This window comes from Chelonoidis abingdonii, chromosome 8 (assembly GCF_003597395.2).
Source record: "Chelonoidis abingdonii isolate Lonesome George chromosome 8, CheloAbing_2.0, whole genome shotgun sequence".
Taxonomy (NCBI): domain Eukaryota; kingdom Metazoa; phylum Chordata; order Testudines; family Testudinidae; genus Chelonoidis; species Chelonoidis abingdonii.
Genome location: NC_133776.1, coordinates 37,625,131 through 37,639,108, shown reverse-complemented (window position 1 = coordinate 37,639,108; position 13,978 = coordinate 37,625,131). Strand labels below are relative to the sequence as shown.

Sequence of the window (13,978 nt, the reverse complement as noted above, 5' to 3'; positions counted from 1 at the left end):
CACTCTGTTATTTATTTCACTGATTTGTTTATAGATTTGCACACAAGAACATTATAGTCCTTGTCTTGTGAGTCTGGAATAAAACCAAGACAAAGTGTACTTTTGTAAAAAGATCAACAAAGTTGAGGCAATTAAAAAATAGCTTAATATTCTAGGCAACTTTGAGGGGGAAAAGGGCATCATATCTCCAAAGAAAATTTATGAACAGAGTGTAAATACTGTATCAATTGATGAGATTAAAACCAGGGAAGTGACTAATCTGTATAGTATCCATGGTATAAGTACTAATGATGCTATTACAACAGTGCATCTGGGATACCACAGAGTTAGAACAGCATTGCTGTTGCACCTGAAGCTGCAGATTTGCTTCCCACTTGGGGCAAGTTATTTTTTTTTTATTTATACTTTCAAAAATTAGAGACAATTGTGGGACTTAAGCCCATGTGGCCCAGGTTTAGTACACAAAAAGGTTGTAGACGAGGGAGCGCCATTTACTTCCCAGGAACAGCAGCAGCAAGTGCTTGAAAGGATAACAGAAACTCCCAGGAGCCAGGTTGGGGTTGGCAATGATTCACAAGCTAGAATGTTACTGAAGTGATTATGGATTTCACCTAAAACAAGTTACCTACACTAAAATCAACTACTTTCCCAGTCTCTCCATGGGCATAAAAAGGAGGGAAGTAAAGATGAGTTCTCTGGGGCAGGAAATGACTTCAATCACTTTTTTGTGTAGTTTCTAGTACAATGAGCCTGCCTACACTGCATTTTAAAACCCAAGGCAGCGAGTATTAGAGTCCAAGTCTGTAGACCCAGGCTCTGACGCTGAAAACAGCAGTATAGATGTTTGGGCTCGGGCTGCAAAACGGGCTCTAAAACCCACCTCCCTCCCCAGGTTTCAGATCTCAAGCTCCAGCCTGAGCCTGAAGTCTACACAGCTGTTTTTCGTGCTGTAGCATGAGCCGTGCAAGTCTGTGTCTGTAGACCTGGGCTCTAACCATGGAAGTCAATTTAAGTTACACTAGTTAAGTTACGTAACTTAAGTTGACGTAACTTACAGCGGCATCTACATCACGCTTGGTCAACGGGAGACACTCAACAGTCAACTTATCACATTTTCACCAGACCCACTAAAATTGATGCCCACTGCATTGATCGCAGCAGCACTGCGATAATAAATACTATATTAAAAAATAAATAGTAACGAGCCTCTGCTCCCTGCCCCCATGCATATGAACCATGCACAATGGGAGTCCCCTGTATTCACAGGGCAGAATTCACAGGCCTATCAATCAGTGCTGACCTAATCCAAGGAAATGAGGGCCATGGGCCCTTGTTCTGTGCCCCAGTCAGCATGGAAGTAAAACACACAGAACGCTCTTCAAAAGCAGCACAGAATAGGCATTCCTAGAAAGTCCTGGTAGGCATTATGCTCTACTTGCTAGTGCTCCACTAAGGCAATACATTCCACACCACTCAATGTTGGGCTAGGTTGTCGCTTAATGTCACAAGCTATCCTTAATTGTTTAAATCTACCTGTCTATTCAGATTTACAGAGAATCTTTGCTTATATGCAATTTGGCATTGGCTGTTGTAGACTGTGTGTAAATGAAAAGAAGAAGAGCTTGTTTACATACGTTACAAGATATGGTATAGCTAAACAACTGAAATTCAATTACGAAACTGAAATATGTCAAGTGAGCTAAAACTGCCTTTAAAACACAATTACGGGTCACAGAACCATGCACTATTATACAACGGACCTACATGAAACTCAGATTGATGCCAAGGAACATTCAAGGAAGACAGAACTAAAGAAAAAACAAAACAACAACAATAATCTAATGCACTTCTGTTTTAAAGCCGCTGTAAATCAAAATTAGCAAAGGCCTATAATTTACAGAAAGTTTTTAATATCAGATCAGGGAACTGAAACCATAAATGTGACTCACTACATAAACATCTTTGCCTGGGTATGGTTATTAGTATAAAAATGCACAAAACTATATGTATATACACATTACTAACTTAACTGAAAATTGTACTTTAACATTAAAAAGGTAAAATTAAATAAAAAAGAGGAAAGAAAAAGGTGTGATATTAGCTTACCAACATTACACATAGCTGTAACTTCCTTTTCTCAACTTGTACGTAAGTTTGAAACTTTCGTATTTTATTTTAGGCTTTTGCATTACAAATTATTTCCGCAGTTTGCAAAAAAACTAACCTGCACATTAGTTACTTCCACCTTTTCCTGATTATCATTGCTTTGGATGCAATGTTTCAGAAAGAAGTGACCTCTGCAGTTAAGTACAAGTATTTATAAACAATAGCTATTAGAGTCTCCAAGGGCAGCTCAAGTGGTTACTATATAATAAATAATCTATAATCTCCATAGGCACTTTTAAAAAACAAATTTGTAGTAAAACTAAATTACCAACAGTCAGTGCTATTTCAATGGCTCACATGAAATAAATTGGCATCTTCGCTCCAGTTTTTAGTGGAACTGTGTAGATTTGATAAAAACCATCACCATAGTAGGCATCCTTGTTTATTTTCTTCACATAGGTAGCTAACAGATAAGAGACTGATCGATCCAGCTACTTTAGGCCCTATGTATTTAGCTTTCAGCTCACATTAAAACAACTCTAGGAAGGCATTAAACTTACTTGGTAGAAAGATTCTAATAAATTCAATCCATTACAGAACAATTAAACTGTGCAGTAAACTAGGTAGATTTTTTGTAAGTCATTCTATAACAAAACTATGTATATATGGTTTTCAAACATTTTTAGCACCATCCAAGCAAGAATAAACTGTTTTTTTATTGGTAAATCCACCATGCTGAGGAGCCCTGTACTGGGGAGGAGGCTATAAAGGAAGGATTGTTCATTGGTATTCAGTTCAGCCAGGTTGCATGGATATTAGTTGCATATCTATAGATTAGAGGAGTTCTGAAGATTTTTGAAGAGTTTTCAGAGATTTAACTATAAATTAATTTTAGTAACTATTAATTAACAAGTTGGACACTTACCAGGTTCCACTTCACTGCTATGGGTGATAAGTGGGAAAATGAGGGAGAATCACAGCTGTTATGCCTTTTGAGGCACAGGGCAAACACCTGGCACTGATCTTGCAACCACAGAGCATGAGAGTGCCTACCATAGGATCCAAACCAATGCACATTTGAATAAGAACACCCTTTTTAAAAAAAATTTTTTTTTAAGGTGCTAATATGGTTTAAAAAAATGGGTGGACCTGAGCCTTGGAGGCAGACTGGTGGCATAGCATGGTGGTATTGTGCATATCTGATTTTTTGAGAAATAGGGATTCTCAGTTTGTAGCACTGTCCATCTGACCATTCAAAGGGACATTTTAAACCAAAGGAATTTATCATATATGTTAAGTTTATGCCTTGATATTCATTCACTAGCAGTTCAAATGCATTTCTGCTGATCAACCATGGGAATCTGAATTCAGCAAATAATGAACCTACACTTCAAAACCAAGAGTTCATAAACATCAGAAACACCAAGTAGAAGCAGCTGAACTTGGGACCCACATTGTTAGGTAATGGTGAACTATACATGTGTGATGGAGGAAAACTAACACATATAAAAAGTATATTAATAAGTGCAATGCATTCACTGAAGCATCAACAACAATGGGTACTTTGGCTATCCTGAAATGTTTACTAATTATGCAGCAAGTGGGTAAATAACTAGAGTGAGCCAGAGCATATAGTTTAGGGGATGTCCCAAATTTAGAATGTACAAAACATTTTCCTTTTCTTGTCTGAACAAAATCATCTCTGCTGACAGTACCTGGAGATAAACAAGGTACAACAATTTGGCTCCATTTAGATATTGTTTATGACTTTACCTGTGATTATGTTTGGGGAAGCGTACAATAAGTTTTGACATAATGAGCATCACAGTGTAATAATAGATGCCAGTCATCTTTACTACTTTTGGTTCTGACTCATTTTAGAGGATAAAATAAGCGCAAATAATAATACCTAGCATTACGCAGTACTTTATGTATCTTCAAAGGGTAAGCAATTAAGTCTCAACATCACTGAGAGATGCTACAGGTTACTTGATCAAGTCATAGAATTGTGATTAAAACTCGGATATTCCTTCCTATTTTAAACCAATAGGATACGCTGTATCAACTGTACATTCAAATGAAATAAACAGAAGTATAAAACTGCAAAGATATGGGAGTGCAAAATTTTTAAGCCAACACTTAGGCCTTATGTTGGATCGTTACATTCATTTCCCATGGCAGAGCCCCTCAATCTATAGCAGTGGCTCTCAGCACTTTTGTACTGGTGATCCCTTTCACACAGCAAGCCTCTGAGTGCGACCCACCCTTATAAATTAAAACCACTTTTTAATATATTGAACACCATTATAAATGCTGGAGGCAAAGTGGGGTTTGGGGTGGAGATTGACAGCTCGCGATACCCAATGTAATAACCTTGTGACCCCCTAAGGGGTCCTGAACCCCAGTCTGAGAACCCCTGATCTATAGCAAGCCCTCCAAATCCATAGGAAAGAAAGCATCCTGTCCAACACATCAGACAGGGCTATCTGGAAAAGAATGATAAAGGAGGTAAATATAACTTTTTTAAAATGAAAGATATAGACTGGCCTTTTAATAACAGAAGAGGATCTGAAATTGTAAGTGTACTTGGAACCAGGCTTTAAATAAAGATCTATGACTTTTGAAAGTTTTATTAGACTAATTCTTTTTACAACATGTTAACGGGTACGAAAAAAATATTGATTTTGTTCAATGGTTTCTTAAAGTCTATAACTGTAAAAAGTTTACAATTCCGTGAAATAAAATTACAAATATGTAGTACACGTTTCAGTATTTCTGAAGCTATAGGCAAAGCTATTTTCTTCTGATAACATTTCTTTTTACATAGTTCACTTCTCTCGATTAGGTTCTCACTTTGGTGTAAGGGAAAAAAAGCCTGCTGAAAGAGGCAGCTAATTAATCAAATGTAAGCCACAAGTGAACACTCGACTACTCTGGAGTATTAAGAGTTACCAAATACTGCACTGAAGGTTTCCACAAAGTATCCTAATATTGGTTACTTCTAAGCAAGGTTAGTAAGTGGATTTAAACACAGATTGTCAACTTTACTTCTTTGGCATTAAACAATGTCTCATATATTACTTTTGGGGGAATTCTGTGCCACTGTGCAATGCAGAATTTTGCAGAAATTAATGTTGTGCAGGCAGAATTTCCTTTCCCCCACAGAAATGGGCTGCAGTGCTGCTAGCCACCACTATGGGCTACTGGACACGGCAGAGCCCACCTCACACTGCTGAGGAGGAGGAGGAGCTAGAGGGTTCCTGGCAGCTGCAGTTCCCAGTATGTCCTGAGGGAAGGAGAGAGTGGTGTGCATGAAAATCCATGCAAACCTTGGATGGTGCATCAGGCTGCTTCTTCCTCTGGATCCCTGGGCTCTGGAAGAGGAGGGAGATGGATGGTGGGGGGACGCATGGCTGGTCTCTGGAGGGTGAAGGTACCTGGGCAAGGGGGCCCCTGGCTGGGCTGCGAGGGGGGAGGAGGCAAAAGGAGGCAGAGACAGGAACTGCATTGTCATAGGGGTTTCTTTAACTCTACTCCTGGGGGAATTTTTGTGCGCATCTGTACTGTTACAGACATACTGGCCGACAGGTATTTTGAAATAAAATTACGAAAATAATTGAAACTGGCATGATTATGTAGTGTTATTTTGACAAATAAGATTTGCAGAATTTTAAAATATCATGTACAGAATTTTTAATATTTTTGGTGCAATTTTTTTTAGCACAGAATGCCCTCTGTAAGAATAATATATATATACACACTAAATAAACAGCCCAGCCTCATTCATATATAGAAATCTCAAGCAGCCCTACCAAGTTCAGATGGAGAAGACAAAGAGGACTGAACATGTACCTGGTCATCATTTGTATTTACTCCTGGGGGAATTCTGCACCTCCCCCACAAAAAAAAGTTCTGCACACAATATTTTAAAATTCTGCAAAATTCTGCATATTTTGTCAAAATCACACAATATAATCACACCAGTTTCAATTATTTTGGCAGTTTATTTCAAAATACCTGTCAGCAAGTATGTCTGCAAGAAAACCAGACAAAAACAAAGATTCAGGAAATTTGTTGTTGTTGACAGCTTCCTTACTAGGCATATTAACAGAGAACTTTGAGTAATTCATTTAAACAACAATAAAGAAAGGTATTTCATGACCTCTTTGAGGCAGTGCAAAGGCTTGGGGGAATCAGGGGTAATGGAGGAGCTAAGGAAGAGGGAAGGAGCCTAGGAATGAACCTGGAGGTTTGTTCAATATGGCTGGGAGAAGTATGGAACTAAGGTTTTTGGAAGGGTGGAGAGAAGGATGGTTAGGGAGTTGAGCCTCCGGCAGGAAGACCTCGGCTGACCCCTAGCCTCTCCCTTCCATCAGATACATCTGCCCCCGTGCCCATGCATCTCTCTATCTCCCTGCCACCATGTGGCCCTGCAACCTACCTCCCATTCAGCCCCTAGCTCAATGCTATCAGCCCACTAGCTCCTGAGCCCGCACCCCAGAGTGGGGCTGCTAGGGGAGCACTAGCCCTTCTGAACCCCAGTCTGTGATTCCCTAGAAGCCCCTATCTGTCCATCTGATGCTTCCTCACCTGGCCCCACTGTGAGGAACCCAGACTTTCAACTTGGAAGCCCTCTCTTCTGGCGCCACAGCAGCCCCTGATAAGTGAAAGGTGTAACTGCAGCACTTCTCCAGCAGAATCTATATTCTGCAGAGGGAAAAAAAAAATCTGTAGGGGAGCATGAATTCTTCATGTGCGCAGTGGCACAGAATTCCCCCAGAAGTATGTATTGCAGTAGCACCTAGACAAACACCAATCATAAATCAGGGCCTCACTGGTCTATGCATGATTCAGACTTGTAATAAATAAACAGCCCCTACTCAAACAAAACAAAAACAAAAAACCCAACCTTTACAATTGGAGCATGTTATTTCTCAAACACTCATGCACTAGATTTGCAACAGTGAGGATACGAAGGGGAAAGTGTGTGGGGAGGGGGGCAAGGAAACAGTGAAATGATCTTGACTGGTATTACAAGTCATGGGACTTCCTCCAGACTGAAGATTAGCACCTAATGGACTGAACTGCACAGAGCTATAAACCAGCTTTTCAGTCATGCAAGCTGTGGGCTCAATGGACTTCAAAAAACAAAAAGAAAAATGCTTAAGAAAATTGGTTAAACAGTACTGTCATTAGAGAAAGGAGAAGCTGTCCTAATGACTGACTGTATGCGGTGTTGTTGTAGCTGTGTCAGTCCCAGGGTATTAGAGACAGAGTGGATGAGGGTAATATCTTTTGCTGGGCCAACTGCAGTTGGTGAGAGAAACAAGCTTCTGAGCTACATAGCTCAGGAAGAGCTGTGCATAGCTCGAAAACTTCTCTCTCATCAACAGAAGTTGGTCCAATAAAAGATATCACCGCACCTATCTTGTTTTTCTGACTACTTTAAAAAAAGTAGTCACCCAAATGGGCAGTGGGGAAAAAAAGGGAGGGGGCCGCGCAGGAGAATGGCAAGGAAAATGTTGAGGACTGTGTGTGCTCCAAGTTCACTGTACTTTCAACTGTCAAAACACTGAAAGGCTGGTGGGCCCTCTACCACTTCTATCCATCAAGTACTGTGAGAAGGAAGAGGAGTGAATGGCTCCAGCAGACATTGCTTTTTTTTCCCTCCTCGGGATATAGCTACACTGTTATTGGGACAGAATGTATGGGCATACTTGCATTAGCTTTCATTGAGCTAGCTTGCTAAAAATAACTGAGCTGCACCAGCATAGGCTCAGCTAGCCATCCAGCAACAATCCCATCTGGGGCCCCAGGTACATAAATCAAAGCTAGCTTGAGTATGCCTGCTCAAGTTGTAATTCTACCTTCCGACTACTGTGTTGACATACACTAGAAGACTACAAGTTCATGCATCAGGTGTGTTTATCCTTAGAGCAGGAAAATATAGGAACAATTTTTAAATGGAGGTGATTATGTCCAAATTTATGTCAAATGATTACAACCAAATATTATGGATCAATACGTGATCCACACAATTGCTTATAGCACAATAGTAAAACATGTGACATTGATACAAAAGGCTGCCCCCAACAACCTGGAAAGTTTCAATTGTGTATTCATTAATCTTAAGGCAGAGATCTCTGGCATGGCTAGGACTTGTAACTGCAGAGTAATTCATGCCTGTTGCATGTAATTTAAACCAATACCACACTTTGTTGATAACACCAAAATAAGAGGTGTACACACACACACACACACACACACACACACACACAGAAAAGTGACATTGAAGAATTGACGTAGTGGACTCAACCAGAAAGTGTCAGTATTAAAACTTTAAATACTACAACTAGGGAGAAGGGTAAAAAAGTACATATACGTATTAGGTGTTAGGAAAAAAAGCCCCATCCATCATATTAAACCAGCCTCATTCACCTTGTCTCTTATCTATTGCATTTCACGTAACCAAATACTCTAGTTGCCACAAGACAGACCCTACAAGGGGACCCATACTTTAAGAAACACCATACAATTTGAAAGTTGGGAGAACCACTGGGTTAGAAGATAAGTGCATACAAACTCATTAATAAATGCCACTCACTGGTATCCTGACTGGCGCACACAGAGGAATATTTATTCTGCATGAAGACTGAGCCACTGTATTTTTTCTGGTGGTTCCTTCACACTGCAATTAAGGTATACTGACAAGTCTGCATCAGGAAGCTGGATCTTCCTGGGACTATACAAGTGCTGTAGGTAAGGACTTCAATCTCCAGAGCTGTTAGTACTGCACCTTTACAACACTAAATTTCACTCAAATTTTATACTATAAAACCAAAAAGGTATTCAGGTTTCTATATGGTTTTAATATGTCAGCTCACCATGACTTGGAGACTCATGCAGTGTAGCACTTCTGAACTTCTGAGTCCCATAGCTCAAAGTTGTTTAACTTCTAGTAGCGTATTGACCAATTAAGACTTTGTTTTAGCTAATTCAAACAAACTATGATCCTCCATCTTTATTTTATTGAATCCATTGGCACTCTTGACATGCTGTAGCACAAGATATCAGTTCAGTCTAACGAAACTGAACCGGTTTTGCTAACCAAGGCGCAGAGCACTTTCTTGCTTAATCACCTTGCTGAGCACTTGATTTTTGGTGAACTGGGCTAGTAATACAACTTCTTATGCTTTACTACTGTTTCACAGGATTTATTTAAGTTCTACATTCCTTTATATCAAAAGCTGCATTAACTGGTTCTTATATAGAACTCAACACATCTCTATATTTTCTCAAGATATTGGTCTTATTATTGTTCATTATGAGTTACACTTAATAGATGTAGACCAATCCTGTTTGCTTTCCTGTCCAGTTACTAGTTCTGCCGAATTAGAGTTTATCTCAAAAACAGAAGCTTTTTGGTCACTTCTGTTCCAATTTATCTGTATATCCATACAACTTATTGTGTTTAGACCCATAGATTTACATTAATAAATATGTCTAAAATCCATGTTACTTTATGGTTAAGATGATATTTGTATTTCCTTCTTTTATCTGCATACTTGTGCTCTGGCTTAGAGGGTGTGGTACTGTGGTTGTTTCACTGTTAGATTACAGCACTGTCTAGCACAGGGTCGGCAACCTTTCAGAAGTGGTGTGCCGAGTCTTCATTCATTCACTCTAATTTAAGGTTTCGCGTGCCAGTAATACATTTTAACATTCTTAGAAGGTCTCTTTCTATAAGTCTATAATCTATAACTAAACTATTGTCGTATGTAAACTAAATAAGGTTTTTTAAATGTTTAAGCTTAATTTTAAATTAAATAAAATGCAGAGCCCCCTGGACCAGTGGCCAGAACCCAAGCAGTGTGAGTGCCACTGAAAATCAGCTCACGTGCCACCTTCAGCACCTGTGCCATAGGTTGCCTACCACTGGTCTAGCAGAATGTCCTGGATCTCAGTCTTGAACGCCAGAGTATGTAAATCACAACCTCTGTCTCACTGCCTAGTCAGTAAAACGAGTATTATTCTTTCTTAACTAATTTGGGGATCAGTTAATGTTTATATAGCACTTGGAAATAAAGTACTAAGTATTTAAATTACATTCTCTGGAGAAACATGGGGTTGGTTCACTCGGTCTTTTACTGCTTGTGTTTTTCACCCTGAGACTGTTTAAAGTTTTAACTACAGAATTAAGGCCTGGACTGCACTTAAAGTTTTGTCGGCACAGCTATCTCAGTTAGTAATGTGAAAAAAAAAAATCACACCCGTAACTAACATAGCTATGCCAGCAAAAGCCTTATTGCAGATGCAATTACACCAGCAAAAAAGTCATTTTGTTGTATACCTTATTTCATTTGGGGAACAAGTATAAGCTATGCCAGCGAAAGAACTCTTGCTGCTATAAACTGTGTTTACACCAGGAGTGTTTGCCAGTATAGCTACACCAGCAAATCCTTTGTAGTACAGGGAAGGCCTAAGGCTTCATACATTTGAATATAATTTGACTTTCAGCGACTGATCAGTGTACACACCTACTAGCAACTTGTGCTCACTTGCAGAAGTATCTGTAATCATCCTTAGTATCACTAACTAATTCTAGATACCAGACCTTGATCCAGCCTGCTGGCACACTCCACTGAAACATTAATGCGCAGTGTTACCACAAATTTTTTTTTAAAAGTAACTTTTTTCCTGATTATCCTTTAGCAGTTGTGTTTGTTGTGAAAATCACATTGTTAAAATGTATAAAAGCAAACTTCAGAAGAATACTACGCTTAACTATGTTTCCTGTGTTGCCTTGAAATATCTCAACATTTGGATTTATGCATTGTTACACAGACTTAGTTGCCAGAGGATCACCAAATCATACAAATATTAATTAGAAACTCTTACAATAAAAGATCTACCTCAAGGAAAATGCCTGTTAAAACACAAACAGAACTTAATGAATTAATTGTAAAGACTACAAGATGTGGTCCACAGGAAGTACTCATAGCCATGACTTGTATATTTTTCTAAACTCAAGTTCAAAAATATCCTGTGTGCACCAAGCTTTTGCACAGATAATTTTATTCGGAAACTGTAATAGGCTGAAAATAGGTATTTGGAAAGGAAATATTAATAATGTCAGCACTTGAGACTTATAGAAGGTCAGATTTCCTGCCCTGACAAGCTTAAAGATTAATAAAGAACTATCTACAATGGAAGAAGGCAGTAGTAAAGTATAATACGATCTTTTGCAAACTTAACTGGCTTTTGCAATCAAGTTTTTTTGGTTCTGGAATATGAATTGTGGTCTGAGAGCATACAAGAGTCCATTCTACCACCTCTTCACCAGAGACTACATTCCCTTTTGAGAGCTCAAATTTCATAGTGGCTGACTTAAAACACACTAGAACCCTAGTGCTACAGATCCAAAAAACTAAGGACTCCACCATCCACGCTGAAAGAAGACATTTATTAGCTATCAGGCACTGAAGGATCTTTATGTTCTTTCTGAATTACAACCATCCGATTGAGGGAAACATATTCACACATGCATCATGAATGACTCTTCTCTCACAAAGTCAATATGAAAAATAATAATTTGGACCCACGTAAATCCGGAACAAGACTTGTAAATAATTTTGCTTAATATCTATCTATTTTCCTCAAATATAACTAGCACAGAGTTTCAAGGAGATTCCACTACACTGTAAGTTTGATGGGAGAGTCATCGTCTGGTTTTCAGTTTCAGGATAATAAGAACATTAGACTAAAGAGAAATTTAAATGAGGGTAATTTTTTGTCTTCCTGTAATCCTACAGCACCCTGATTATATTATCTTCAAGGTTCACTGAGCATTTATACAGTATGTTTGGAAGTCTCCAACCCAAATTTAGAGGTGATAATAGAGGTGTCCTAATCTAGGACTTCAGAGTGGAACCTCATTGCAATTTTACACCTCTCAGAAATCTGGCAATCTGTAAATTGGGTTCTCACTCACCAAAGGATAAACAGCAGACTAAGTTGAATGTGTGAACGTAAATATCATGAGGCAGTTTAAGACTACTATATTAGATTTGCCCAAGTCTGAGAAAAGTGAAGTCTCCTTTAATTGGAAGAGAGAAACAATTCAGAACCAACTGCTCTAATGAAAACAAAATAAACTATGTATTCTGAATCAATTACCCTTACCTTTTTGCATGGCTTTTGAAAGCCTTTTCCATCCCTGAAGCACAAGTGACAACAAGAAGCAAAGAACTGAACAACACTTTCAATAACCTCTGCTCTGTCTACAAATAACGTGATAATGAAACAAAATTACCAGTTTACCATTTTCTTGTTCATTTAGGCTTTTTAGTAGTTCATCTTTGAGATAAACTACTTCTCTTGGAAAGCAGATTACTGTGCATACCTTATTGGTCCCCCTCCTGCCACAGTGGTCTAAAAGGAAAGCAGCTTACACTTCTGAAGACCAGGCTGTAAATGATGAAAAGTGGAATACCACTATTACCCACCATGTACATGAGAATGTCTCTAATCATCACCATTGCTGTCTGATGATCATTCCACGCTTGGTTTAGTGTTTGAAGAAAGTTGTTATTCAATGAATTTAACACATCTTCTCGCACCTGTAACGAAACAGGAAGATAATGACATATTACCAAATTAGTTTTGACACTAGAAAATTCTGCTTCAAGTCTGAAGCCAGTTACTACATATGTATTTGCTGTGCTACTATCTCAAGAATGCCAGCTACCAGGGGCTTGATTTTCCTAAGTGCTCCCCACCAACAGCTTCTATTCCATGGAAAATGCAGGTGCTCAACATCTTGCCCCGGGGGGGTGACGGGGGGGGAGAAGGAGGAGGAAGGTGGAACAGGCCAAAGCTTACTGACCATTATCTGCTTTGAAAGTGATGTCTGAATTATTAAAATATTAATAAAGCACATTACTAATATTTTAAGAGGTTATGTTATTTAGCTTGCTTAATATGTAGTGTCAAAACTAAGTGAATATTCTCGGAGATTTAAAAAGTCATTTTGTCCTGATAACATCTACTGCATGTACTTTAAAGTTAAAGCATTGTTTCATTTATGAAAAAGATTAATCTTCAATACAAAGAAAAAGCATACACATATGTACATTTTGGACCAATCATACAAATATTAAACCGCTAGGAAAAGGAAGGTTTACTTACCACAGATACCAAGACAAAGATTGTCACTAGCTAATATACAACATTCTATATTTGTTCTCCAAGAGTATTAGCTGCACATAGTTGGTACAGTCTCTTTGTGAGTAAGGGGCAAATCAAAATAAAAACAAGATTTCTATGACAGAAATGAATATTATGACTCCCTCTGCACAGCAGCTCAAAACAATGAATATCACTGTAAAGTGTTACAATCAGCAGTGAGTTTAGGTAGGTCATTGGACATAGCAAAGTTTAAAAAGCAAGGGATGGTATGAAGAATTGGCAGCAAAGAAGAGTTTTTAAAAGCATTCACATAGATTCCTCCAGATTGTAGCGTTGCAGTCAGTAACAACAGAACCGCAGCAGAAAGAAAAGGCTAGGGAGCGGGCAGGCAGTAACTGATAATAAGGAGGTTAAGAATGACCTACTTCATTAACAAATTCCCAGCCTATGATATTAATTTATTTTTAACCATTAATGCTGTTTGTCTACTGTTGCATTCAGCTTACCCAATGAAACCAAACTAATTCCAATTCTCATGAGCTACCACCATGTTGCAATGTTTTGGTGTTCAAATCATAATTAATTATTGGAATGTTACTAATGACTGAGTTTATTTATAAAATTTTGTAAAACATTTTTTTTGGGGGGGATAAAGTATGTTGTGCCATAATCCTCCTTTCTCCTC

The 13,978-nt window shown here is 38.5% G+C and overlaps 1 protein-coding gene across 1 annotated transcript in view; it reads right to left on the bottom strand.

Annotated features, from left to right (window-relative positions):
- Positions 1-13,978, bottom strand: part of CUL3 (cullin 3) — a 107,732-nt gene that overhangs the window by 52,772 nt on the left and 40,982 nt on the right. Inside the window, exon 3 of the mRNA XM_032777911.1 lies at positions 12,612-12,725. Coding sequence (XP_032633802.1) covers positions 12,612-12,725 — 114 coding nt within the window. The remainder of the gene's footprint in view (positions 1-12,611; positions 12,726-13,978) is intronic.